Source organism: Chlamydotis macqueenii, chromosome Z (genome assembly GCF_036417535.1).
Source record: "Chlamydotis macqueenii isolate bChlMac1 chromosome Z, bChlMac1.mat, whole genome shotgun sequence".
Classification (NCBI taxonomy): domain Eukaryota; kingdom Metazoa; phylum Chordata; class Aves; order Otidiformes; family Otididae; genus Chlamydotis; species Chlamydotis macqueenii.
The window spans coordinates 386261-414176 of NC_141593.1; the positions used below are offsets into that span (position 1 = coordinate 386261).

General features: G+C 47.8%; 1 protein-coding gene across 2 annotated transcripts in view; it reads right to left on the reverse strand.

Moving 5' to 3' along the window:
- Positions 1–27916, reverse strand: part of LOC147596216 (netrin receptor DCC) — a 356938-nt gene that overhangs the window by 215063 nt on the left and 113959 nt on the right. For both annotated transcript variants that reach the window (XM_086770507.1, XM_086770506.1), the window contains exon 2: positions 22929–23249. In XM_086770507.1, coding sequence (XP_086626633.1) covers positions 22929–23249 — 321 coding nt within the window. The remainder of the gene's footprint in view (positions 1–22928; positions 23250–27916) is intronic.

The window sequence follows — 27916 nt, forward strand, 5'->3', positions numbered from 1 at the left end:
ACACGATCACTGGGAAGGGTGTGCAACCACGCACCGAGGGTCTGAGAGCCTTGGGTTGATTTCTCGGTTCAAACACCTCTTTCCCGGCGTGATTTTGGCCGCCCATCTCTTGTCTCAACTCTCCTCCTCCAAAACATCATTCCCACCTCCCAGATCATCTGCAAGGATGAGATCCCACGTCCCAGTTGAAGCCATTCCACCAGTTGAAGTCGGGAAATTCTTTAGCAAGGCTGGAACTGGCTGAGGAAACGCTTCCCAACGGCGTTTCCACACGTGAAAAAGAAGCCTACGTGACTCTACCGTTGCGCGGGCAACGTGATTCCCAAATTTCCACGTTTACAAGTTAGCCCGATGAAGGAAGCGACGGATGAAGAGGCAGACGTCCACGCGCGCCGTATCACCCGCCGCGCCCTCCCAACGCCTTCCCGTTACGGCGAGGATGCCGCTTTCCAGCCGAGCGACGGGCACAGACGCGCAAGTGACGGCTTTTCCCACCCAGCAAAGCCTGCGAGCCAGAAAAATAGAAGACACCAACCACTTTTTTCCACGGTCACGTTCAAAACTCGTTCAAACTCTCTGCAGGACCACAACATTTGAGTTTAAAAACCATCACCAGGTATTTACAGATCTCCTGGCTTACGCTGATTTATTTTAAAGACAATTTCTGAAGCGACACAGATGTTTGGGTTCTCGGGAGTTAGCTCAAGGGAACGGACCAGCAAATATATTCAAAAAAAAAAGTCCTTTTCTGAGATCGACCCCGGAATTAAACGTTACAGATCCACAGCGACGCAATGCTCCATAGCTGAAGAGTCACGGATGCATCTCCCCGCGTTAATCATAGAACGGTTTGGGTGGGAAGGGACCTTCAAAGCCCACCCAGTCCAACCCCCCTGCAAGGAGCAGGGACATCTCCAACCACATCAGGTTGCTCAGAGCCCCGGCCAACCTGGCCTGGGATGTTTCCAGCGATGGGGCATCCACCGCCTCACTGGGCAACCTGGGACAGTGCTCTACAACCCTCAAAACAGAGATCTGAGAAGATTTAGGGGAGAGTTTAGGCTCAAACACTTAAGCTGTGTCGCAACCCTGATGCTAGGTGGCCATGGAAGTGCCCCAGCTCCTCAGGCATCCTCACCTTTTGAGGAGGTTTCACTCCTTAATATCGTTAAATCGGATTCCTCGTATCATGCCACCACGTCTCCTCTTAAACCACACGGAGAGGAAGGTCAAGAAGCCATCTATTCCTCCATCAGCCCCACCCTCACATGGACACGTTCACAGAAGTTCTGTTGACCTCGCAGGAGATGAGATAGAAACCGTAAGCCACGCGCAGACAATTCAGAACGTCCCACCTAGGATGGAAACGCCTCGTTTTCAAGTACGGGGGCGCATCGAGGTCTCCGCCAGCGCAGCAATTCTCTCGCAGCGCGTAGACTCTGTCGCAAATATTATGACACCAATTCTCGGTAGCAATCTAATTCCACCACGAAAGGCGAGCTGAAGGAAGATGGAGCCAACATTTGCCCTCTGATGCCTCTTACCTATCACGGGAAATAAATCAACTTATTTTTCTGAAAAAAAGAAAAGACTTCTCCCTAACCTGATGTCGGCTCAGATTATCAGAGCTGCAAGTATTTTAAAATCTCATTTTCTTGTCACCTTTTACACAGCTCGCTTGGTGGCTTCGCTCGGCGTCATGCGCAGAAACAATTTTTTTTTTTTTTTCCCCCCAGCCCCGTATTTCTGCCGCAGGAGGATTTTCATCACGGATTCGATGTCGTTGTGGTCAGTTCTGCTTAAAGCCTTCGCAGATCTTTCTTTCCGATTCAAAGCACCGGCAGAAAGCTGTTGTGCCGGAACACCTCACACGTGAAGGATGCATTTAGAACAACAACGAATTTCTATTTTAACCGAATCATTCGAGTACAACCCTCAAGATTGCTTTTCCCCTCGTTCTACAGCTCTGCCAGTGTCGCGGAGTTCACGAGAACCAAATTTGTGACTCTTCGAGATCGTCGCTTTGGAGCTACAGCCTTCCTATAGCCGTGGCCAAAACGTGGTTATGGGCTGGATCGTTGGGCCGAGGTGAACTGGGTGAGGTTCAACAAGGCCAAGTGTTGGGTCTTGCACTTGGGTCACACCAACCCCACGCAGCGCTGCAGGCTTGGGGAAGAGCGGCTGGAAAGCTGCCCGGCGGAAAGGGACCTGCGGGTGCTGGTAGAACAGGAGCCAGTGGTGTGCCCAGGTGGCCAAGAAGGCCAACAGCATCCTGGCTTGCATCAGGACCAGCGTGGCCAGCAGGAGCAGGGAAGCGATGGCGCCCCTGGACTCGGCACTGGCGAGGCCGCACCTCGAATGCTTGGTGCAGTTTTGGGCCCCTCACTGCAAGAAGGACGTTGAGGTGCTGGAGCGCGTCCAGAGAAGGGCAAGGAAGCTGGTGAGGGGGCTGGAGCAGCTGAGGGAACTGGGGTTGGTCAGTCTGGAGAAGAGGGGGCTGAGGGGAGACCTCATTGCTCTCTGCAACTGCCTGACAGGAGGGTGTGGGGAGGTGGGTGGTGGTCTCTTCTACCAAGTAACTCATGGACAAGAAGAAACGGCCTCAGGTTGCGGCAGGGGAGGTTTAGGTTGGACATCAGGAAACACTTCTTCACTGGAAGAGTGGCCAGGCACTGGACCAGGCTGCCCAGGGACGTGGTGGAGTCACCGTCCCTGGAGGTGTTCAAAGAACACGCAGAGGTGGTGCTTCAGCGTCCATGGCGGTGTTGGGTTGATGCTTGGACTTGATGATCTTGCAGGTCTTTTCCGACCTTAGAGATTCAACGAATCTCCAGCTGCAGACCTCTCTGGCTGTTCAGTCAGCGAGCTGGATCTAGTTCCTCTCTTATACAATTTCTACAAGATCTTGAATTGAGAGGAAGCACTGGGGTTACCTGGGAGAAGACGCTGAGAGGATTGCGCAACGGCGCTGACAAAGAAATGAAGCAGCTGGGGAAGACTGGAGTAGAAGATGCAAATCCAGCACCTGAGAAGTTCTGGCTGCTGTCCATTCTATTTACTTTCAACTCTTTTCTGCTCGCGGGGTTTGTTTCAGCGGGCATCCATTTGCACGGCCCTTGCCTGGTGAAGATCTTTGAAAGCTCCTCAGAGGGCAGGACACGCCACTAGCGATTAAAGGGACGCTACAGGTCAGGGTAGCTTGTTTGGACAAACTTCCAAGAGCATGACCATCAAAACCTTTGAGTCCACCAGCCCAGGAACACCTTAAATCATTAATAAAGATGAGATCAACGGGACGTCTCCACGTTGTATGCCAAGCCAAGGGATGTGAAGGTTCAGCTGCGCCAACGGAGACGTTCGTTCCGTCAAGAGTTGCGATATAGTTTAAAAACAAGGAGGATAAAAAATACAAACCAAAAGTTTCCCTTTTCTCCAGACCATTATCTGACGTGCTCCATGAAAACACGCTTCAGTTCCATCTCGCCTTATCCCAGACACCGAGAAGGTCCAAAACACCTCCACCGACTTATTTATCGTTCCCGCTGGACTTGTCACTGCAAACGTGACTGTATCCGTGCTCCTACCGGGATCGGCAACGGCCACGCACCCACGGGCCCACCCTTCACCTCCGAAGTCCAACTCTTCTCTTGTCACCTCATCTTCGCGCGAGGGTAGAAGCCACGCGGTGTTTTACCTGACGACGCAACTCCAGAGAGAAGAAATTAATTGGAAACGCAGTTCCGATAGACAACACGCAACACCGCGGTGCCCATCCAAAAAAAACCTCAACGCCGTGCCCCAAAGCACACGTCAGAAATAATTTCAGCCTGAAATGAGACGTGAAACGGGACGTTAAATTCTTTTTCTCAGCTGGCTAACGCTTTCGAACTCCAGTTTGTATTTTTAAGAGCTTTCATTGCGACGATATTCTTCCCCTTATTGAGTGAAGTCCGTGTTTTCTGCCAATCGTAAGGACCACGAGGGGTTCAGGTCAATGAGACAGTATCGTCCACCCTTCAAATTGTGCCCAAAATACAAAAATTTTTTAAAAATTTTTTTTAAATTAAATTTACTCGAATATTTTTTTTATCTTCCAAGAAAAATTGCAACAGCGTGTGCTCCGTACGAGGGAAGACACCCCACACTACGGAGCTGAACGCACAAGATATTCGTTGTTTTAGTATCATAAATAGCAAAATTTCCCTAAAATACTCAACTCCTCAAAAGCTCGCGGCATTTCTTTATTCACGGGAGATTTATTTTTCCTACGATTTAGGGTTGAGACGCCGCCCTAGTTTCCCAGCCGTTAAAACCAGTAAAATCCCTCTTGCCCCTACCCCCAAGAAACCAGCGTCCTCCTCAAGAACGCCACTCAAACCAGTTAGGAATTTGGGTCTGACAGATTCATCCGCAGGCCGGTGAACGGTTTGAACCCGGTGACGGATCTTTTCCCCGAGATAAATTTTAGAAAAGCACGCGGAAGGCCAATCCTGAAACACGGCGCGATAAATGAATTAACCGAGCGCGGCCCGCTCTCCACGTTTTCACGCAAACGCACGCGCAGGACGGGTTCAACACGGCACAGGCACGTAGAAGTGGAAAGAACGCGCAAAGCGCGAGGGAAGGGAGGTGAGAAGGTAGCGCCACGCTGGGACAATGCTCCTGAGCAACTCTCAGAACCAGGCCTACGGAGAGAAAAGAGCTGCAACCTCTATGTTCTCAAGTTCTAGAGGTTATTTCCCCGTATTTTCCCCGATTTCTTCTACAAAATATACAAAAAGCACACGCCACGCTGCCAGTTCAAGCCACAGCGAAGCCCAGCTCTGTGTCCTACTGTCCTGCTTGGCTGAACTTGAGTCACTAGATCTGGACAACGGTGGCTTCCAGCTCAAACTTCAACCCTTCAGAAAGCTTCAGTAGATAAGTACTCATCCTGCGCGGCGACCTACCGCTCCCCATCAACCGTGGGGTGGAAGGCAACAGCTTCTTCAATCTCCTCCCGTCCTTCCTGGCCTGTAGGAGCTCTCCTTGCCTCGATCCATGCAAAGACAAACTCATCTGCTTAAAGCAAAATGATCTCAGTTGGCCGGTTTGATCATCCAGTGGTACAATCATAGAATGGTTTGGGTTGGAAGGGACCTTCAAAGGCCACCCAGTCCAACCCCCCTGCCAGGAGCAGGGACATCTCCAACCAGATCAGGTTGCTCAGAGCCCCGGCCAACCTGGCCTGGAATGTTTCCAGGGATGGGGCATCCACCGCCTCTCTGGGCAACCTGGGACAGTGTTCTACCACGATCAGGTTAAAAAAAAAAAAAAATTCCTAATATCCAATCTAAATCCACCTCACTCTATTTTGAAACCACGACCCCTCGTCCTGTCCCAGCAGGCCCTGCTGAAGAGTCTCTCCCCACCTTTCCTGCAGCCCCCTTTGGGCACTGGGAGCCGCTCTCAGCTCTCCCCGGAGCCTCCTCTTCTCCAGGCTGAGCAGCCCCAGCTCTCTCAGCCTGGCCTCACAGCAGAGCTGCTCCAGCCCTCTCAGCATCTGCGTGGCCTCCTCTGGACCCTCTCCAGCAGCTCCACGTCCTTCTGATGTTGGGGGCTCCAGAGCTGGACGCAGCGCTGCAGGGGGGTCTCACCAGAGCAGGGCAGAGGGGCAGAATCCCCTCCCTCGCCCTGCTGCCCACGCTGCTGGGGGTGCAGCCCAGGGTGGGGTCGGTTTCTGGGCCGTGAGGGCGCATTGCCGGCTCGTGTTGAGCTTCTCATCCACCATCACCACCAAGTCCTTCTCCTCAGGGCTGCTCTCCATCCATTCTCCGCCCAGCCTGGATTTGTGCTGGGATTGCCATGACCCACGTGCAGGACCTTGCAACTCAAGTGTTGCGTGTCCAGCACGTGAAACTGAGTTGTCCTACTCAGCACGGGTCTTCTCAGGGATTTACATCTACACAAGACATCACCAACACAGGAAACTCCTAATTAACTATTTTATTTCACCTTCCGGTCCCACGCCCCCATCTCTGACCCACCCTATCGCTCGGTTACCGGCCGACTGCTGCGTTAGCACCAGCACAAAGGAAGAACACAAGGCTTCGGAGACGAACCGCTGCCAGGGACAGGATGGAAAAGCGCGGCAGAGACGCAGCAAACGCTGCGGTTTTTACAGTTGCAATTTCTGAATGAGCTTCGGATGACAAGGAATTCACACTGGAAAGACTTCCTTCTACGCCGAGTTAAAAAAAAAAAGAATATTTTCATCTCAATAAGCTGCATTTTGAAAGTTTTAATTGCATGGTTGCTTTTTTTTTCCCACCAGATGGTACCTATTCAACACTTCAAACTATTTTCAAGTCTATATTTGTGTGACAGTATGATTTCATTTTTTTTTTAACACAGAAGCATGCTTTCCCTCCGGCATCCAATCATTTCGGTCCAACTCTTCTTGAAGTGATACGACAACTACGTTGCAAAACACGGAGAGTTGAGAGCGTCTTCCAGTCACTTACCCAAACACGAGGAACGCGCAGTAGATGACTGAAAATCCATCAGTGAGAGGTATTACAGGAACATCTGGTTAATCCCCAAGATTCCAATAGTCTAAGGGTTGATTAATTTAATTAAAGAGGCATTAACCGCTCATTAACCCTTTGCGAAACGCCTTCAAAGGATCCGCGTTTCATCTGGTTTGATGGATACAGATAACGACTTCGGCACCTACTTCACCCTTACTGCCAGTTGGTATTTTGGGTTCTTCCAGCTGAAAAACAAAGCTGGTGGCACTAGAGAGCTACTTCCAGGATCTCCTGCCCTCGGTAGTTCTGCGTGCACCTTGGGAACCACGTCACGAAGAGACGCCCAGGGAGAAATGGAAGGAAAAAGAATCAAGAGACTAAAACATCCCAACAGACAACTCACAATTTGGAGGTTCTCTCGCCAGTCCACTTGGACTCTTCCATTAAATGTCACCGTTAAGATCCCGCACACGGGGGAGGGAGGTGAAGGAGGGTCACGCAGATGCTGAGAGGGCTGGAGCAGCTCTGCTGTGAGGCCGGGCTGAGAGAGCTGGGGCTGTTCAGCCTGGAGAAGAGGAGGCTCCGGGGAGAGCTGAGAGCGGCTCCCAGTGCCCAAAGGGGGCTGCAGGAAAGGTGGGGAGAGACTCTTCAGCAGGGCCTGCTGGGACAGGACGAGGGGTGATGGTTTCAAAATAAGAGGTAGAGTCAGACTGGATAGAAGGAAGAAATTTTCTACACTGAGGCTGGTGGAGCACCGGCCCAGGGTGCCCAGAGAGGTGGTGGGTGCCCCATCCCTGGAAACATTCCAGGCCAGGTTGGCCGGGGCTGTGAGCAACCTGATGTGGTTGGAGATGTCCCTGCTCCTTGCAGGGGGGTTGGACTGGGTGGCCTTTGAAGGTCCCTTCCCACCCAATCCATTCTATGATCATCATCAACTGCAGTTTAATGATAACACACCAATATTCCTTTCGAAGAGGTGTTCATTAGTCACAATTTTACTCAAACGTGATTTTATTTAAAAAAATCACCATTGCGGAGTTTAATTAACACGCACAGCGCTGATCAACGTGGACAAAAGCAGCGAGATCTACGACCAAAGGGGTAAATCACCGAGTAAGAAGTAAGAACTGAATTTAAAAGCTCCCATATTGCCGTTATTCACACAAATTCAGCAGTTTCTGTTTGGTTTTAGCCCTAGAAACCAATAAGGTTGACGCTCACTGAAATATGAAATTGTGCGGATAACCGCAATTATTTCAAGGTCATTAGACAAATCCTACCAACTCCCCATCTCTCCAGTGTGAGCTGCCAGAAGCGTAACGAGCTTTTTAATTCAATTGTTGCTTATTACTCCATACATTCGGAGAAAACGAGAAGTTTAAAAGCTAATATTCAATATTTAAGAAGAATTTATTTGGGTGGAGAACGTAAATCACGTCTAGAGACGACCGATCCCATCCTACAGCACAGATGTGACTTGGGCTGCAAGCGGGAGACGTCGCTGTACCGACGTGAAACTTCAAGACTCGCTCTTGGCGTTCCAGCACTAAAGAGCGGAAGTCTTAACGAGTTTTGTCTTGCCACATCTGTGGAACAGCATTTCATTACGACTTATTGACAAGGCCGTGTCATGGTAGGACTTCAAACTGGAAGAGAAAAGGTTTAGATGAGATGAGGAAAAAAAACTCTTCACTACGAGGGTGGTGAGGCACTGGAAGAGGTTGTCCAGAGAAGCTATGGATGCCCCGTCCCTGGAAACATTCCAGGCCAGGTTGGCTGGGGCTCTGAGCAACCTGATCTGGTTGGAGATGTCCCTGCTCCTGGCAGGGGGGTTGGAACGAGATGGTCTTGAAAGTCCCTTCCAACCCAAACCGTTCCATGATTCAAGTTCTTCTGTAAGTTCTGGAGAACTTTAGCTGGATTATTGATTAGAACAAAACCAGGGAAAGACAAGAGGAGCTTGGATCCACAGATAAAACCCACAGAATTCCAATTCAGGCGCCTTCTTTCTTCTAATGCAGGCACTCACATACCTAAACTGATTATTATTTTCAAAAATTCATCTTCAGTTCCACCTCTAGAAGAAAGATTTGGCTTAAGCTACAAGAGGAGCTCGTTAGGACGCACTAGAGCTCCTCTCTGAAATATTAGTAGAATATTTGGAAGATTTGTCCTTTTTTTTTAATATTTGGGGATTTACGCAAGAAATTGATTCGGATTTACAGGAATCCGTAGAAGCTGAACATCCACGTGACCAAAATACACATTTCAGGCGTGACGCACCTTTACTTTGAAGAACTATTTTATCCAAAAATTCAAAAGTAACGTTAAGGTTTGCAAACAACGCATTTACGTTTAGTAGAATGAGCCTCACACTTGAACCATCGTCTAGCTACGCAACTAAAATTCATTTCTCAATGAGATGACAATCAAAAAAAAAAACCGTTGACACTTCAATTAATATTTCCCGGAAAGCCGTCACCGACTGACGTAATGGCAACCAAGAAAAATGGAAATGTACTCACAGGAATTTGAAGAAAAACAGACGTTTCCACACGCTGAAAGCAACGCGGCACACACCACGCAAAAAAAATTCTGTTTAGTTGAGTTGCGGTATTCGAAATTTATCTTTCTCTCCCGTCAACGGTAGAAAACGCTCTAGAACTCCATGTTCTCGTCTGCTAAAGCCCAGCTCAACCTTAAATTACGTTGCTGACCTATAAAGTAACTATACAAAGGGAAATAGCCTCTCAATTATTTAATTATTGCACCTTTGTGTTGTGGTTTTTTTGGAAAATAGCACTTAAATATTGCTCTTGATACATTTCACCTCCTCGGAGATCAGACGGCAACGTTTCTTCACCATTTCTTCTATGACACTAAATTAAAATGCAACGCGGGTTTAACTTTTAATTTCATCTCAGGCAAACCAGTGAACACCCAGCTGATTGCAATATTTTTTCCCCCTTTCCGGAACGATGCACTGGGAAGAAAAAGTTTCTCCGCAAGGCAAGAAGGAAACTAAAATTTCAGAGATATCAAAAAATATTACAGACAAAAAAAATTAGACTCTCTGTTTTCCAAGTCATTAAAGCAATGAACCTGCCAAAAAACTTCCGATAAAATTAATGTTTGCTGGCAGTTTTAATATTTTTCCTCTTTTACATCATCATGGGCATTGTCAAAACCTTGATGTTCCAGAAAGCTCTACAGAAACAATGAGAATAATCACAGTTGGACAAAAATCCTCCCATATTTTTCATTAGAAAATTGAATTTTTGACTCAATATATTGCTTCTGTGAATAAGCACCACTTTTTTTTTTTTTTCCAGAAATTATAATTAAAATTAAAAAATCTTGTTAAGTCAATTATTTGGGTACTGTCCCTCAAAACAAAGTCTGGTCACTAAGTTCAGCGCATAGACCAGTAGCGTGAATCACTTCTACTGCAATGCTAAAGGGGCATTAAATTAATTCAAATATTTCAATTTACATTTCAGGATGGAGTTTTATTTTCCTTTTCGGAGTTTCCTTGAAGAAAAATCCTTTCCCTCCATACAAATACACTCCACCAGGAAAAAGAAGTTCCGACATCTACTAGGTCTAAAAACACGCACTTAGGTCATCTGAAAAAATAAAGCTACGTATCGGTCGAGGGAGGACATCTCCAAGAACATCAAGTCCAACCGTCAACCCAACACCACCATGCCTACTAAACCATGTCCTGCAGTGCCACCTCTACACGTCTCCACGGGTGGTGACTCCACCTGGGGCTCCCTGGGCAGCCTGGTCCAGTGCCTGGCCACTCTTCCAGTGAAGAAGTGTTTCCTGATGTCCAACCTAAACCGCCCCTGCCACAACTTGAGGCCATTTCCTCTCGTCCACGAGTTATTTGGGAGAAGAGACCACCACCCACCTCCCCACACCCTCCTGTCAGGCCGTTGTAGAGAGCAATGAGGTCTCCCCGCAGCCTCCTCTTCTCCAGACTGACCAACCCCAGTTCCCTCAGCCGCTCCTCATCACACTGGTGCTCCAGACCCCTCACCAGCTTCCTCGCCCTTCTCTGGACGTGGTCCAACACCTCAACGTCCCAAAACTGCACCAAGCATTTGAGGTGCGGCCTCACCAGTGCCGAGTCCAGGGGCACCATCGCTTCCCTGCTCCTGCTGGCCACGCTGGTCCTGATGCAAGCCACGATGCTGTCGGCCCTCTTGGCCACCTGGGCACACCGCTGGCTCACTCCACGCTGCTCCTGGAAATTTTCTTTCCTAAAAATCATCATCTTTCCTTACGCAACGCAAGAAGTTTGCCCAGCGGTGTCTCCCAACGGGAAGATTCTCTTAAGTCCATGATTTATAGCGCGGCCACAGCCAGCTCCCGTACCGCCGCCTCTCCCGAGCCCCGCTGACGGCCCTCGCCGTTCACCGCGTAACGAGGGGCCCCCCAAGTCGCTTCCCAAGCGCGAAGCGCGGGGATGAGTTTTAGCAATCCGAAGCATTAGTGGCCATGGCAACCGCAACGCAATGACCTTTTGGTTGTTTTCTGAGAGTCAAATCAATATTTCTGCCTTGGGAGAAAAACTGGGGCAGGCCCACGTTGGCCTAGAAGACGCACCGAGAGGAATATTATTTTTTTTTTGTCGTGCTAAGTAAGATTAGAAATAGTTGTTATATAACAGGATGAGCCGTTAGCCACTAATGGAAAAAAAAATAATTATTTAAAAAAAAAAAATCACATTAAACTCTTAAACTTGCACCTATGTTAAAACCCAGAGGTTGGGATAAGCGCTTGTTCGTGTCGGAGTTTGGAAAATGACGCGGGGCTCCGGGATTATTACGGATCTTGTCAAAACTACTCCAGAGGCAGAGGGGAGGATTACGGGAAGGGAATTGACTTTCTCTGCCTGATTTTCATGGCAAGGCAGATTTCTGAGACAACCTTATAATAATGCTTCTACTTCTCCTCGCGGCCCCCGGAGCGTTTCTGCCTCTCTCCCCTCCTCGTTTGTCTGCTCCTAAGTTGATACCAGCGCTTTGATGTGCTTTTTACCGCCGGAGCTGCTCCCCTTCCCGCAGCACATACGCCCGATAAATACGAGACCGCGCCGCGTCGGGCTGATCAAAGTGGCAAGGCTGTCACATCCGCCTGGGAAAAATAAAAATAAATAAATAAATAAATAAAAATAGCAGCAGTTTGCACTTGATCCATAACATATGTAGGACATTGAAATGCTTAACTATAAAATTACTCATCTTAAACACTGTAATAATCAGGCATGGCTGCTACAGATAGCCTGTTATTATACGCGCGTTTAAAATTCCGATAAGGAACGGCTTGGTATTACTTTTACAAACCCCCACAGCACCGCGGTTTCCCCAGGCAACGTCAACCGAGCTGCTACCGAAAGGACGCCGTTTTACAAAGGGATTTTCTCTCCGCTCCTCGGAGGATATTTATACTGGGGTTACGCCGTCATTTAACCCAGGAGAGAAACGCCTCAGCGTTAAGAAATGCCACGTACTCCCGCTTTCCCCGCTCCCTTTTATTCTTTAATTGCTGCTTCTTCTCTCCTATGTATGTTTGCACAAAGATCTGCACATCTCCCCAAAGCTTTACGACGACTTGTTGGGGGTTTTTTTTTTGTTTATTTCTCCCCGAGATCACAGCAAAACATCACACTGGCAAACTCATAATTGTCTGGGACATTTTCGGTTGCTAACGAACCCTCGCACCTGGGAACACTGGTAGAAAAGCTTTTATTCAAATTCACGTGTGCCAGCACACCAAAAAACGGCTACCTCACTTTGAGGATAATTATCCTTATTTTTTTAATTCTTTTTCCTCTAAATAAGCACATTTCTGGATTTATTTTGGGACACAGACTGCAAGTAGAGAGGCTTTATTTGGGTGTCGACACGATTCGCAAGCGCAGCACCAGTAAGCCAGCGCTAGGCCGCCCCGTAGGCCTTGCCGCAATTCGGGCCTGCTCTCACCTCCTCACCCCTTCTCCTCTTAACGAATTCACCTCGCTGCCTCGTTACCGGGTATGTAACGAGCTGTTTCTCTCCCCAGGAAACCCCGGAGCGCGCCGCAAGGAGCCAGCGCCTGCTCGGAACATTGGGGAATTCCAGCTCCGCTCGGCCTGTCCTCTCAAGCCGACTCCTGTGCTGAACGGAAGCCACAAAAGAAGTTTTAACTCCTGGTGTGTTCCCCGTGCACAGTGAAAGAAGTTAAATTTAATGGAAATATTTCACTTATTAAAAAATTACGAAAAAAAATAAAAAAATCTTTTATTTTTTTTTTTTCATTGGGGCCTGGAAGAGAAGCTCTGTGGCCCAGCGCCATTGTGGGACGCGAAACCCAGGTCATCCTAACGATGATGGCAGTTTAACGATTTTCTTCCCCTACCTACTCAGGAGACTTCAGCATTTTGACCAGGACTGAGTTTATCTAAGGACAGTTGTACCAAAAATCAGCATTATTGAAGCGAAAACTTTGTTTTCAATAATATTTTCTTGTCAAAAAACGCAAAGCATCACCTACCAAAATGTGCTCTCAACCTCCCAACGGCCTGCGGTTTTGTTACGCTGGCAGGTAAGACACAACAAAAAAAAAAAAAAAAAAAAAAGAAAAAAACAAGCAAAAAAAACCCCCAAAAAATCCCAAACTCACCGAGAAAAAGACTTTATAAAATTAATTTTACATCTCGTTACCTGCTACACCGCTACGCTTTGGATTCATTTATCTCAGCAGCACCAAATTACTCAGCACGCAATCAAAACTGCACTTTTAAATTAAAAAAAAAACCAACCCTGAACACATTGAGACGTAGTTTTGCGCTCAAAGCCATCGCTGAAGTAAGACACACCTTAAACTGAAGGCCTGGACTGGATTGCACACTTTGCAATACTCTCCTTTGGAAACGTCCCGTTATTTGAAGTTGAGTAGCGACGCAAAGCTTGAATCATCGTAAAAAAAAAAAAAAGAAAGTCCATCCCAAACACAAAGTAGTGTTGGTAGCATGTAGAGAAACACTGCTGCTCTGAGGCGCAAGGGGACCTAAGAATTTATTTCAGATTTACCACCCCAGAGAGTTATTTGCTCTCCCAACATAGCTACAGATATTTTTTAAGCCAGCTGTCACGGTAATTCGTGAACACTTGTAGCCTCTCCTCCTTCCGCGTCACCTGTTTCATTAGCAAGACGCAGGGCTTCGAGCAGCAAGGGTTGTACAAAGATGTTTTACCAGCCGCAACATCACGCCGTCAGGTCTGTACAAGTCCCAACCCACCGGTAAACTCCAGGTCTCTTGGCCCTTCATGGTGGTAACATCAAGTAGTAAATTATGAAGTTCAACCAGGCCAAGTGTAAGGTCCTGCACGTGGGTGGGGGTAATCCCAGCACAAATCCAGGCTGGGCGGGGAATGGATGGAGAGCAGCCCTGAGGAGAAGGACTGGGGGGTGATGGTGGGCGAGAAGCTCAACATGAGCCGGCAACGTGCGCTCACAGCCCAGAAACCAACCCCACCCTGGGCTGCACCCCCACAGCGTGGGCAGCAGGTCCAGGGAGGGGATTCTGCCCCTCTGCTCCGCTCTGGTGAGACCCCCCTGCAGCGCTGCGTCCAGCTCTGGAGCCCCCAACAGCAGAAGGACGTGGAGCTGCTGGAGAGGGTCCAGAGGAGGCCACACAGATGCTGAGAGGGCTGGAGCAGCTCTGCTGTGAGGCCAGGCTGAGAGAGCTGGGGCTGTTCAGCCTGGAGAAGAGGAGGCTCCGGGGAGAGCTGAGAGCGGCTCCCAGTGCCCAAAGGGGGCTGCAGGAAAGGTGGGGAGAGACTCTTCAGCAGGGCCTGCTGGGACAGGACGAGGGGTGATGGTCTCAAAATAGAGGGAGGTAGATTCAGACTGGATATTAGGAAGAAATTTTTTACACTGAGGGTGATGGAGCACTGTCCCAGGTTGCCCAGAGAGGCGGTGGATGCCCCATCCCTGGAAACATTCCAGGCCAGGTTGGCCGGGGCTCTGAGCAACCTGATGTGGTTGGAGATGTCCCTGCTCCTTGCAGGGGGGTTGGACTGGGTGGCCTTTGAAGGTCCCTTCCACCCCAAACTATCCTGTGATACTATGATTCAAACTAAACCCCACGCCCAGGACTTCAATTCCACCACCCCCACCTGAGTCCTACCAAGCGGCACACGCCACCACGTCACTACCATCACTAGTTTGTGTGTAACAGAAAGGACTCCCTTCCTACCTTCACGTTTTTCAAGTCTGTAGGAAGGACTGAACATTGATTTTTGTCTCTGAAGATGTAACTCCAAACTTTTACGAAGAGCATGGCTGTCTAGCCAGGAAGTATCATTTCTACACAACCACTTAATCACGAAGAACGCCGCGCTTCCAAAATATCGCTCTCAACAAGCATTGATCCGAAGGCTTCCTTTGTTGACAAAGTACTTTTTCGTTCGCAGCACAGGAAATACAGTCAGTAAACAACATTTCTACCTTTGGCAGCTCTGTTCTAACTGCGTCCTTTCTTCTTAGCCACCGAAGGCATCATCCTTCCGCCTTCCTCAGGTGCTGATGCAAAAGGAGGTCACAGAATTGGATATCACTACGTAGTTCCTGCTTATCTTCAGAGCAGGAATTTTAGAAATCCTTTAAGACGCTGAATTTTTTCACTCAGGATTTTTTTTCCTGGCTAGCTGAAAGGAAGGAAACATCCCTTCCTAACAACTCTTATCATTCTTTTAAAGTCTCCGTCGCGCCACTCCAAAAGTTTATTTTTAGACTTTCAAACAATGAACCAGGAGGATCTTGCTGGGGCAAAGCAAGCCCAGATCTAGAGGATTTTTCTTGCCCTAAAATAAGCACAAGCTATTTCCGATTTAACTGGTATATACAAGAATTGACCCCCAGGGAAAAGGAAATGCAGAAAAACATCTCTTTGCTCCACCATTTGAGAAAAGCTTTAAAGAACAACGCACGGACCCACCATCAGCTCCCACGCAGTTACCACCTTGGAGAGCCTCACGCCAACATGAAAACTGGGACAAGCCCACGGCAAACTGGATACCGGCTGCATTCCTGCGGCGTGGTACGGGGCAAGCTCTGCCGAGAATCCCATTTCTCCAGCGCTGAGGTGGACAGGTTTGCTTTTCCCTGCCCTTGCTGGTCAAGGATTCCACCTTCTCATGGGTCACCCGACATCTAGCTGAAGATGTCCCTGCTCCTTGCAGGTGGGTTGGACCTTTGAAGGTCCCTTCCAACCCAAACCATGCTATGATTCTATTTTTAGCCCCCCACACCATCGACACACTCCAGAACACAAATTTTGGGCTGCAGGACCAACACCAGTCGCTACGGGAACTTCTACCGTAAAGTTAAGCAATCCACAGAAACAGCTTTAACTGGGTCCTCTCTGAAATAAATTCTCTTGTTATTGTCCTCCTAACATTTATGGTTTACCGGTTGCTTTTCATCACCATAAAATGAAACCCTGTTGAAAGGAGAGCTGCGAACGCTAGACCGCCCCGCCGTGAAATGCTCATTCCTGCTCGACAAGTTTTATTTGCCTAAAAATTCTTTGCTGTAACGTCGCCCTCAACAAGTAGAGCCCATCCTGCAGCACAGAAGAAAACAAATTGTTTGACAACGACTGAAAAGGCTGAGTCGGATTCCCGAAGCTGCATCGATAAATAATAAAGGATGAAGACATGTAAATTAAAAGTTCAGGCTACAAATTCAGAGGATTAGAGGAAGCATTTCAAATAGAGGTGGAAAGAACATGAAAATCATCATTTAAAAAAATTATATTCCAGAAGAGAATTTGGCCAAATTGCAAACAAACATTTCCTCTGAATCTCAGAAACTATCAAGAGAAAAGAGACTGCAACAGAAATAAATTCATTTCAGTCAGCTGTAGATGCTGCCACTACTGTTTCTCATAAAATTTAAAAAAAATTATGTTTGATCACAGTGTGACATGCCAATAGGAAAAAAAAAAATAAAGTAATAATCTATATTCTCCAAGCAAAACAACTTCTCATTAGTTCTGGTCCAAATTTCAAGAAATAGCTTCTGGAGAACAAGAACTTGAAGGAAATCTTCATTTTCTCTTCTGCTGTCTCTCAAAAATCAATTATTTCTAGTCTCATCAACTGTGGAAAAAGCTGAAACAAGTGCATTTGCAATTCCAAAGCCAGACAAAGCATAAAAAGAAACCAGATTTCATATTTTAAGCCTATTTCATCGCTTTTTGCCGTCCAGCCAACGCTTGCTCGAGGCCAGCACAGGAGTAGGCCCGTGCTACTCCCAACCGGGTAAACCTCCATTTTGTGGTCAGATCCCGGAGAGCTGCAAGCTTTCCCGTCCGATTGGATGTTCCCAGAAACATCCTACATCTTTGAAATTTCAAATATTTGGCTTCTCAAGATCTAAAAATGCGGTAAGGTAAAGTAATGAACACTGTTCATTAATTTAAGGTCTCTGTGTACGCACGCTATCCAGACAAAGAGGTTAAACAAAAAACTTAGGCCCCTATTTTGCCTCAAAAAAAAAAAAAAAACCCCAAAAAAAAACCCAACTAAAATCTTTCTGTCTTCCACAATTCCATTCAGAAATCCAGACCAAATCTGTCAGATCTTCCTAGAGAGCAGATTGGAAGTTGTGATTACCCTTCTCTACCCAACAAGGCCTGCTCAGGCCTTCCACGTCACTGCCGCCCACCCCAAAATACCGAATATTTTGGGGGAAAATCCTATTATATTTTGACCGCTTATTATTTTTTCCAACTGCATTGCAAAGTGCAGTGTAATTAAAGTGTCTGAGTTGGCTTTAAATAAGCTAAAAGAGGGAAAAATAAAAGGGAGAAAACCAAACCAGGCCGCAAACTGAAATACCTCTGCTAAACTTTTGATGTCATTACTTACTCGGTAACCTAAGGTATGATTTTTCTCCCTTGATTTTTCTTCTGTAAGATCTGACTAGCAATCGTAGTCACTAACAACAACAAAGTGACTCAAAAATGACGCGTTAAAAATTTAATGCACGATCGCAAGCAGAGCGCCGAGAAATAGCGTCCATTTTTAAAACTCCTAGTTAATGCAGACCTAGCCAAACGCGTTATTTTCCAACTGTGCGAAATATTCATTTCTGACTTAAGATCTCCCATGCCAGCCACCGGCCCAGGTGAGCTTTTAGGCCTGAATTATAAACCCAGGAAAACACGAGTTTATAATGGAAATGCTGACAGCCTTTCAGCTACAGCTACACCAGAGGGGACCGCTGTAATAAACCGAACGCGCTCACTCGCCTCCTTTTACCGGATTTTTATTGCTGTGGAGAAAATTAAGAAACTTAACATCTTGCTCTCCGCTAAATTGCTTTTTCTTCCCCAGACTTTTCGCTCTGCCCTTTCTGATACCCACTTACTTGTAAACATCCTCAATTTTATCTGTGTATTAAAACACATGCATTTAACAGCTCAAATGAGGATTTTTTTTTTTTTTTTCCACCCTTTCTACAGCTTTTAACTTCCTATCTGGCCACTTTATTCTGAATCTTATTCAAATTAAAGCAGGGCTATTATGCAAGGCACAAAAGTTCAATTTGAGGCAAATGTGGGCAGGATTTTCTTTTTTTTACATGAAAACAGTAGCACAATGAACGCTAATCATCATGATCTTTTCAAAGTGAAAGCTTTTCAAGAGTATTTTTTTTTTTTTGTGTAGGAATATAAAACATGCTTCCAGTTTACAATTCTAAAGATTTGCACAGAATCGAAGATTTGAGATGGAAGAGACCTGGATGTCATTCCTTCAACCCCCCGTCAGCGCTGGATTGGATCATCTGCCGGTAAAGACGGAATAAGAAGGTTTAAGAATTATGTGGTTTAGCTCGTAAACCCATAATCATCCTACATCAATCACAGCGCGCAGAGAAACTGCGAAGCCTACGTTTCCGTACGGCCGCGCGTCAATCAAGTCCAAACGAGCGCATCCATCAACTCCTCTTGGTCGGATACGGGCACCAAGTAGGGTGGAGAAACTTGACCCTTCTTAATTAAATTGCTCGGATGATGTGTTTTATGGAACTTGAAGATCGACTCGGCTAATTTAACTCTCTCTCCCTCGTAGTGACACGGAGAGACATCGCAACTGACCTGTTTCTCATTTGCCCAACAGAGGTCATCAAGGACAAACGAGAGGGTTGTAAACAGCTTCCCTCATCTTATTAAACACCGCTTCAGAAACACGTATAGATTTGGAGTAAGCCAGGTCAAGAAACCATTAGAAAGGTTAAATTGGAAACAAGAGAGCGGGCAAGGTGGTCACCAAGATTGTTCCAAGTCAGAAAATTAAATTAACCTAAAGAAATCCTGAAGGTGACAACATCTTCGTTACTTTTATTAGGGACAAAAGTAGAAGAAACAGGGGAAGACCTATTGGAGAGAAGAAAAAAAAAAAATGCAGCAAGTCTTCCCAGTTTTGAATTCTCACTGATCTCCACCTTATCATAGAATCACAAAATGGTTTGGGTTGGAAGAGACCTTCAAAGCCCACCCAGTCCAACCCCCCTGCCAGGAGCAGGGACATCTCCAACCACATCAGGTTGCTCACAGCCCCGGCCAACCTGGCCTGGAATGTTTCCAGGGATGGGGCATCCACCGCCTCTCTGGGCAACCTGGGCCAGTGCTCCACCACCCTCAGCGTAAAAAAAAAATAATCTTTTCCTAACATCAAATCTGAATCTCCCTCCATTTTGAAACCGTCACCCCTCGTCCTGTTTGTTTGATATTTCGCGTTCCCTTCCCACGAGGAATTGCTGCACTTCTCCCAGCCCGGATGTCGGCGTAAAGCGGACAAAAGCACACGCTGCGTTCGTATTTGTCCTCAGACGCATCGCACGCTCATCCAAAAACAGGGATCAAAAGAACACCGCAGGCAAAGGAGAGCGCAGGCATCTGAAGAATCTGCTTACTCAGAACTTGGTCAGCTAAATTAGGAAACGAGCGAGCCAAAAACCCTCGGCGGGACCCACTTAAGCAAATGAAGTGGGACAGATGACTAAGCCGTCACCAGAAAATCTCCTTTAGTAGCTAAAACGATAGCGCTGAGTGTATCCCAAAGCTTCTCCGCTCCGCCTGAGCCAGCTCTCTCAACGCTTCGGAGTTTCCGCTCCTTGAGATAACCAGAATTCACAGAACCACCCGCTCTTCCAGACACGCAAGGAAACATCTGACAGACTCCAACGCGCTCTACGGTCACGTTCGTTCAAAACGTGTGAAAACACGCCCTACCCTAAGCTCTTACAGCCTCATTTTTTATGCCGTTTCACACCAAAAATAAGAGATTCTCGTGGAGAACGAGTGCAGTGGGCTGACACCCCTCCGCCAAAACGTGCCTGAAGCTCAAGTCTTCCATTTTATCTGCAAGAACTTCAACAAAATAAACCGACGTGGCTACACCTTCCTTTAACGATGCCGGAACGTTCCACCGACGCCCAGGCGCGTGCTATTTGAAGTGCGGAAGGTCGTTTCCAGCTCTGGAGCCCAGTAAAGGAAGGAGATGGGACTGGAGACGTTCCTCCTCAGCAGACGTTGGCGTTCAGCACGCCAGCTCCTACAAAACCTCATCATTTAATTCTCCTCATTCACTGTAAATGACACTTCGGATCCAATTCATCATGACAAATGTTATTCCAAAAGCCAGGTCTCTAACGATCAGGATAGGTACGGTGAGCAACTTAAGCCAAGCTTTACTACGACCTCGATAGCAGACCCAACTGCCCCGAACGACACGACACCGAGTTGGAAATGGAAGTATCAAATGATACCGGACTGCTCACGCTTGAGAAAAATAACCTCTCAGCAAATGTAGCCAAAGCCTTTCCAAACAAATAGCTCTTTGTTCTTCCATAATCGTGTGAAATAAATCCATCTATAAAATTATTCGGTTTTACTGGCTTTGCGTTATCGGCTTTTTTTTTTTCCCAGAAAAAAAAAAAAGTCCTAACTGTCTATTCCATATTAGAGATGCAGGCAAGATGTCAACATTTTACCTCTTGTAAGTAAAAACTGGAAAAACATTCTCAAGAACTTCGCCATAACATATATTGTCATAGAATCATGGAAGGGTTTGGGGGGGAAGGGACCTTCAAAGCCCACCCAGTCCAACCACCCTGCCAGGAGCAGGGACATCTCCAACCACATCAGGTTGCTCAGAGCCCCGGCCAACCTGGCCTGGAATGTTTCCAGGGATGGGGCTTCCACCACCTCTCTGGGCAACCTGGGACAGTGTGACACCACCCTCAGCGTAAAAATTTTTTTCCTAATATCCAATCTGAATCCACCTCCCTCTATTTTGAGACCATCACCCCTTGGTCCTATCACAACAGCCCTGCTGAAGAGTCTCTCCCCACCTTTCCTGCAGCCCCGTTTGGGCACTGGGAGCCGCTCTCAGCTCTCCCCGGAGCCTCCTCTTCTCCAGGCTGAACAGCCCCAGCTCTCTCAGCCTGGCCTCACAGCAGAGCTGCTCCAGCCCTCTCAGCATCTGCGTGGCCTCCTCTGGACCCCCTCCAACAGCTCCACATCCTTCTGATGTTGGGGGCTCCAGAGCTGGACACCATAATCTCTCTTCAGAAAGAAGAGAAATTTTAAACTGTAATTTTTTTATATGGAAAAATTCCTCCTTGTCTAAAAAACCTAGCGAGTCCAGAGCCCTTTGAAACATAAATAACACACAGCTGGAAGCAAATCCCGTACAAGAGAGGACAAAGCGATCACGCTACGAAAACTGAGGGTTAGTTTTCAGATAAAAACCTGTCCTGACGGCTCTGCTGGACAGTGGGACGCAGTCCAAACGGTGACCGTAGGAGTCTTATCGCTTAGGGCGTCTAAAACCAGAACAGAGAGGTGATCAGCAGACACAGTGCGGGAACAATCCCTTCCTGGAAGGTAAATTGGCCAGATGATCTCCACCGCGACGGCCACCTCCAGCGCCTGTGATCTATTACCCCCCGTTATTTTAATTCCCTGAAAGCGCGCGCCCTCCCTAAGCGAGGCTGCTCCTCGTTCAATCCAATCTCCTCAAGTTCAGCCGAAGTAAATCTCCGCCGGGCACTAAAACCGAAAGCAAGACCTTTCTCCTAAATGAATTTTGCTAATTAAAGCCACGTTTCTAGGCAACGCAAGGTTGGGAAGAGCGGGAATTGCAGCGGCGCGCGTTCCCGTTGAGCATTTCTCAACGGCGCGACGCTAGGAGGGAAGACGGCGCGGAAGAGCCGGCGTTCGTGGTGTCACTTTGCACCCAAATAAAAGCAGCGTTGTACCGAAACGCACGTCTCAAACACTTTATTAGAATCCTAGAATGGTTTGGGTGGGAAGGGACCTTCAAAGCCCACCCAGTCCAACCCCCCTGCAAGGAGCAGCGACATCGCTGTCCTACAAGGTCGACCAACTCATGACATCGAGTCTCAGGCTTGGAAGAGACCGCATACAAAACAGGATTAAAAAAATTTGCTTTCGGCCAAAGATATCTCCTGCTTCAACTGTAAAAGCCGACACACAGGTGGGCGGTGGGCAAGGGGACGAGGTGAAGCAAGACGACAACACGACGCAACGGAAGGAGCGTCGCTTCAGCGTTGCCTCAGCTCTCGTCCATCTTGCTGCAACTAGGTCGTTAAAGGACCTCGGCATCCGAGAAGATAAAGTACCTGCAGTTGCAATTCAAGCTTGCGGAAGCAACAGCACCGGAAGCGTCCAGCCATCGTCTTGGGGTCACCAGTAGAGCCCCGGCCAACCTGGCCTGGAATGTTTCCGGGGATGGGGCATCCTCCTACAGACTGATGAAGAGGAAGGAAAACCACCGCACAATTCAGACAAAACCCTTTCGCAAAGGGAGTTGCTAAGTCAATGAGGAGGCAGAAGTGTTCTCAGATTCTTAGTGACCAACTTCTCTTCCTTCTCCCGCGCACCTACACAAGCGCTCGAACGGAAATACGAAGAGGCTGCCGACTCCACTAAGCTGGATAAAGAGTTCTTCCCCATAAAAAAAACTCCTAAACCATGAAAATTCACATATTCAGCTCCCTACAGAAGTTTGGCATTATTTTTGTCATCTTCAATTCATCTTAATTTCCAACTTCAGAGGTTCTCTCTATTTTGAAGACGACAAAACCACAGCACGTAGCTCAGAGCGACAAAGAGGTGATTAGACGTATTTAAACACGAATAATACCTTGTCAGAAATAAATGACTGCCGCAAAAATGTCATCTCTAGCTTCGCTTCTTTTGAAGAGAAAGGGAAAAAAAGAAAACCCATGGCACGTTTTTTTGCCTTTTTTAAAAAAAAAAAACAAAAAAACAGCTCCTCACAAAAGAACACTTCCAGCAATCCAAAAAGCAGGAACGTTTCCACCTACCTGCTACCATGACCTTCGCCGTCCGACTGATGATCGCTCCAACGCCTTCGACGGATGCTTCGCACTGGTAGAGACCTTCATCCGGCTTGTGGTGCCTGGAGTGGACTACGTTTTCGATCAAGAGCGATCCGTTGGCCAACTGCTGCCTCCTTTCGTCTACCGCCAGGTTTAGGAAGACGGCGTCTTTCTTCCATTTAATAACCGGGGCTCCTCGATCCGATTCCGCCACGCAGTTCAACAGCACGTTGCTTCCGCGCGCGGTGACGGCATCCGAAGGCTCCGTCAGGAACCTCAGCGACGTAAAAGTCTTCATCTGGGAACCTGAAACGGCAAAACCGTAAGAGACAAGGAGTAAATATGGGTGGTTTTTTTTTTTTATGGAGGAAGAGATACAATTTATTCGACACAGAAAGTCGATATATGGAACCCGCAGAGACAAGAAGTTAAGAAGTTACGCTCTGTTTCTCTGCAAATCGTTAATACAAAAAAAAAAATAAAAATAAAAATCAAGGCGTCAATTATATTTGTCTCATTGCTACAAAAATAAATTTTTAGATAAAAAGATCTTTTCTACATAAAACACGGAAATAAGGCAAAGCCAAAAATCCGTACAATAAATCCAAGTTGGAGACAACCACAAACCCACCACACCCTCCTGAGGTTTCTCCAGAGAATTTAATGGCTTCCAGGTCCTACTCTGACCACGCGAGATGCGTTTTGGCGTGACTACCACAAAACCAGCGTCGGGCCTCGCTTTGTTTGCTGTTAGCAAACGCGGGAGGAACACAAGCAAGCGTGTGTCACCATCTATGGGAAACGCTGCCAAGACCGCAAATCTGGTGGATCTTCTTCCACCTCACCAGAACATCATCCCTGGAACGTTCCAGGCCAGGTTGGCCGGGGCTCTGAGCAACCTGATGTGGTTGGAGATGTCGCTGCTCCTTGCAGGGGGGTTGGACTGGGTGGCCTTTGAAGGTCCCTTCCCACCCAAACCGTTCCATGATTCTACGATGCTATAATAATGTTCTCCTCGCGACCATCTGGTCTGGCCACTGCTCTCCAGCAGACAGGAAGAGAAAAACCACGCAAGCACGTATTTTGGGTGGAGAAGAGGCAACGGAGGTGCTGAAGGCCAACTCTCCAAGCTGCACGCCACCCCACGCCGGCACTCAACACCTGAGATTTCCACCTCCCGCAAGAACGCGGAGGCCGAGGTCTTATTGTCGCTTCGGTAACAGGACACCAATCAAATTTGTGTAGTCAGGAGATCAAGCGACCCTTTCACTCTACTGCATCAAGCATTTTATAATAATTAATAAATTTATGAATAATATAAATACACAGCTTGTATTTTGAGACAACACTGCCTTCTCAAGCCTCCGTGACTTGAAGAAGATACCAGCGTGGTTCCCACCGCATCGGAATAAAATCAAAATCTCCGACACCTCAGCGCCTCCAGATTTAGATCCGGAGCTCTGACTGAAACAGCTGCATGTGAACGCAAACGAGGTTTTATTTCATCATCATCGTCATCACAGGAATCCTTCTACCTCATCAGAGCAAATGAAAACAAACTTACATGATAAAAAGATGCAAAAAAACTCTTTTAATGCCAAGAAAAAGATTAATTATTTCCATTGTATAACCTCAAGCTTCTTATTAATATATTTCTAACGATGCATAAACAGCTGCTCGGCATTTTCTTTATAGAAATTAATCTCATCGTCAAGTGCGTCGTACGCTCCTCGAAGTAGCTCGGTACCAGATTTTCCTTCGAAGCACAGAAATAAAAAAAGTTGGCAGTTAAAAAAAAAAAAAAACCAACCAAAAAAAAGCCAAACAAGAAGATGTAGCAAAGGAGAAGGCAAGAGTTGGAAGCTTCAACTTGTGGAGTATTTCCAGCACAAGAGCGCCGTAAAGACTTAGAAGAAGTTGTGTTGTCTGGTAACATCAAGAAGAGTTGTGAAACCCTGATTTGGTGTTGATCCGATTTCATAGAATCGCGGAATGGTTTGGGTTGGAAGGGACCTTCAAAGGCCACCCAGTCCAACCTCCCTGCCAGGAGCAGGGACATCTCCAACCAGATCAGGTTGCTCAGAGCCCCGGCCAACCTGGCCTGGAATGTTTCCAGGGATGGGGCACCCACCGCCTCTCTGGGCAACCTGGGACAGGGCTCCACCACCCCGGAGCCTCCTCTTCTCCAGGCTGAACAGCCCCAGCTCTCTCAGCCTGGCCTCACAGCAGAGCTGCTCCAGCCCTCTCAGCATCTGCGTGGCCTCCTCTGGACCCTCTCCAGCAGCTCCACGTCCTTCTGATGTTGGGGGCTGCAGAGCTGGACGCAGCGCTGCAGGGGGGTCTCACCAGAGCGGGGCAGAGGGGCAGAAGCTCATGACGAGCTTCTCGTCCACCATCACCCCCCAGTCCTTCTCCTCAGGGCTGCTCTCCATCCATTCTCCACCCAGCCTGGATTTGTGCTGGGATTGCCCCGACCCGCGTGCAGGACCTTGCGCTTGGCCTGCAGTAGATTTCAGTAGCAAAACCAGAACTAAGCCCAAAAGCTGCACTTTTGCCGTGAAACACGAGTCAGAGCATAAAGACGTATTTACAGCGCGTGGAAGAATAATTCTTCTAAAACCACGCGTTCCTCTCCCTTCTCCGCCTGCGCTCCATTTGTAAATCACAGCCTCTCGGCGGACGTGTCCTAGACATCGCCGATGCTTACGACGGCGCGGGCATGATTTCGCGTGGCTGTTATCGCAAGGAAATAACCCATTTCTGCAGGAGAAGCGGGGTTACGCCAGCCTCTGGGCGCGGCAAACGCCAAAGTTCGACAAGTTAAACACAGATTAACTTCCTTTTCACGCCATTGCCCGCGCAATTCCCGCGGCAAAAGGCGGATTTAACCTAAACGGCTTTGCTAGGAGGAACCTAACGGCTTGAATAACCTGGAAAAGCCTTCCCGACGCAACAAAAATTTGAATTTTCGTGGAAATATTATTCCTGGAGAGAAAAGTAATGGCGGCGTCTTAAAAACAGAAGAACATGACCACATATTTTCAGAAGAGAGTACTCGGAAGGGTAACAATCTAACGGGCAGGAGTTGAAGGAAGAAGACAGAAAAGCATGTGGAAAAAACTCGGTTTTAAGCTATTAGCACCACTTGGAAGAGACCTCCAAGATCATCAAGTCCAACCATCAACCCAACACCACCACGCCCACTAACCCATGTCCTGCAGTGCCACGTCTGCACGTTCTTTGGACGCCTCCAGGGATGGTGACTCCACCGCTGCCCTGGGCGGCCTGGTCCAGCGCCTGACCACTCTTCCGGTGAAGAAGCGTTTCCTGATGTCCAACCCAAACCTCCCCTGCCGCAACTTGAGGCCATCTCCTCAAGAAATCAGAAAAATATCTCCAAAACGCTGAGTGCCTCCACCTCTACGTGGTGGAAACCCAGGGTGAAACCCCCAAATAGACGCAACCAAAAGAGACAAGAGCAGCTTTTCAGTCTCCGGTCTGAAAAATCAGCCTTACAAAGCTGAGCCCAAGCAGCCAGCCATCTTTCCAGCTACCTACTGCACAGCTGGAAACGCGAAGATGATGAAGAAGTTCTTCCATCTCTCTCCTAACCCTCGGGCAGCCTCCTCGCCATCGCGCGTTCCGGTAAGCGTCTCGGAGCTGAAACACCCGCAACTGTAAATTTCCTTTGCCGCTCTCAGAAGAAGGGCAGGGGAGATTTTAAAACAAGAGACGCTAAACCGACAATTTAATCCTTTTTGAAATGGTTCAGCCGTAAACGGACGGAAGAAAAAAAATAAAAGGTGGCAGCCAGGCAGGAGAAAGAGACGAAGAGCTCTTCTAAAACCTGCTCGTGTTTTCCGTTCCCGCGTTTTGCTGTCAGCGGGAGCGAGTCTCTCCCATCATTTGGCTTTTTTTCGTTAAGGCCCTTCAATTTTTCCTCCGCGCTTCCTTCCAATCCCTCAGAGCTCCGAGACGCCCATCAGTAGAGAGAAAGCTACGGCGATTAACGGTGGTGGTGAACACCCTCGTTCCCAAGACTCCGACGGGTCCAGGGACCTCAGCGCCTCCTTTTGACTACGATTTACGAGAGCGCCAGCCTTGAACGGAAGCGTTGTCGAGATTAAATAACCTCCCCCGCACAAAAGCTCCTGTCCTCGGCTGCTATTCCGAGCACATCCGCGTCATCAAACGAGCCCGGAGCGCCGCTTGGAGCTCTGAAGCTCCGAGGTCAAGGAGAGGCGCCCTTGGCGACAGCCCGCGCGTCCTTTCGCCGAATAAAGGAGGAAAATTTGAAGCTCAAAGACCCCATTGCTGCTTCAGGAACCAAGACATCGCCCCGTGTGATGACCTGCTTTGTGATACAGGAATAAAACTAACGAGCTTCTCACCCCGACAGGTGACATCAGAGCAACTTCAAAATTATCATTCTCCAGGCCACCGCCAAAAATTAACATTTCAAAGACGATCTCTGACAGGCTTCTTCATCAGTCCCTCACTTTGAACCCTCCACTTTCTGTGCCGGCCTTATGAAATGTAATCTTCCAGGGACGACTGGTGGTTTTTTTTGTTTGTTTGTTTTTTTTTTCCCCCTTCATGTTCTGCATCGCTTGCTTCCATTACAGAGAGGGAAGAGATGTCGCCGTCACAAAACCATTTGACCGGGTCACCCCTGGAGCTTTCTTCTTCTTTAAATTTTACCGAAATTTGGTAGCGCAGCACCGTAGCTAAACTAAGTCTACTACAATGAAGTGAATTTATGGACACTCAAGAAGATACTTTTTTTTTTTCCCCAGAGGATTTTTTTTTCCCCCCTTCATCTACAGAACCTGCATGAATTAGAACGGCCGGGCCATGTTCCCATTCATTGAGTTTTTAAACGGCACCATCACAGGATGAGGAAGAAGTTTTTTACGCTGAGGGTGGCGGAACACTTGGCCCAGGTTGCCCAGAGAGGTGGTGGGTGCCCCATC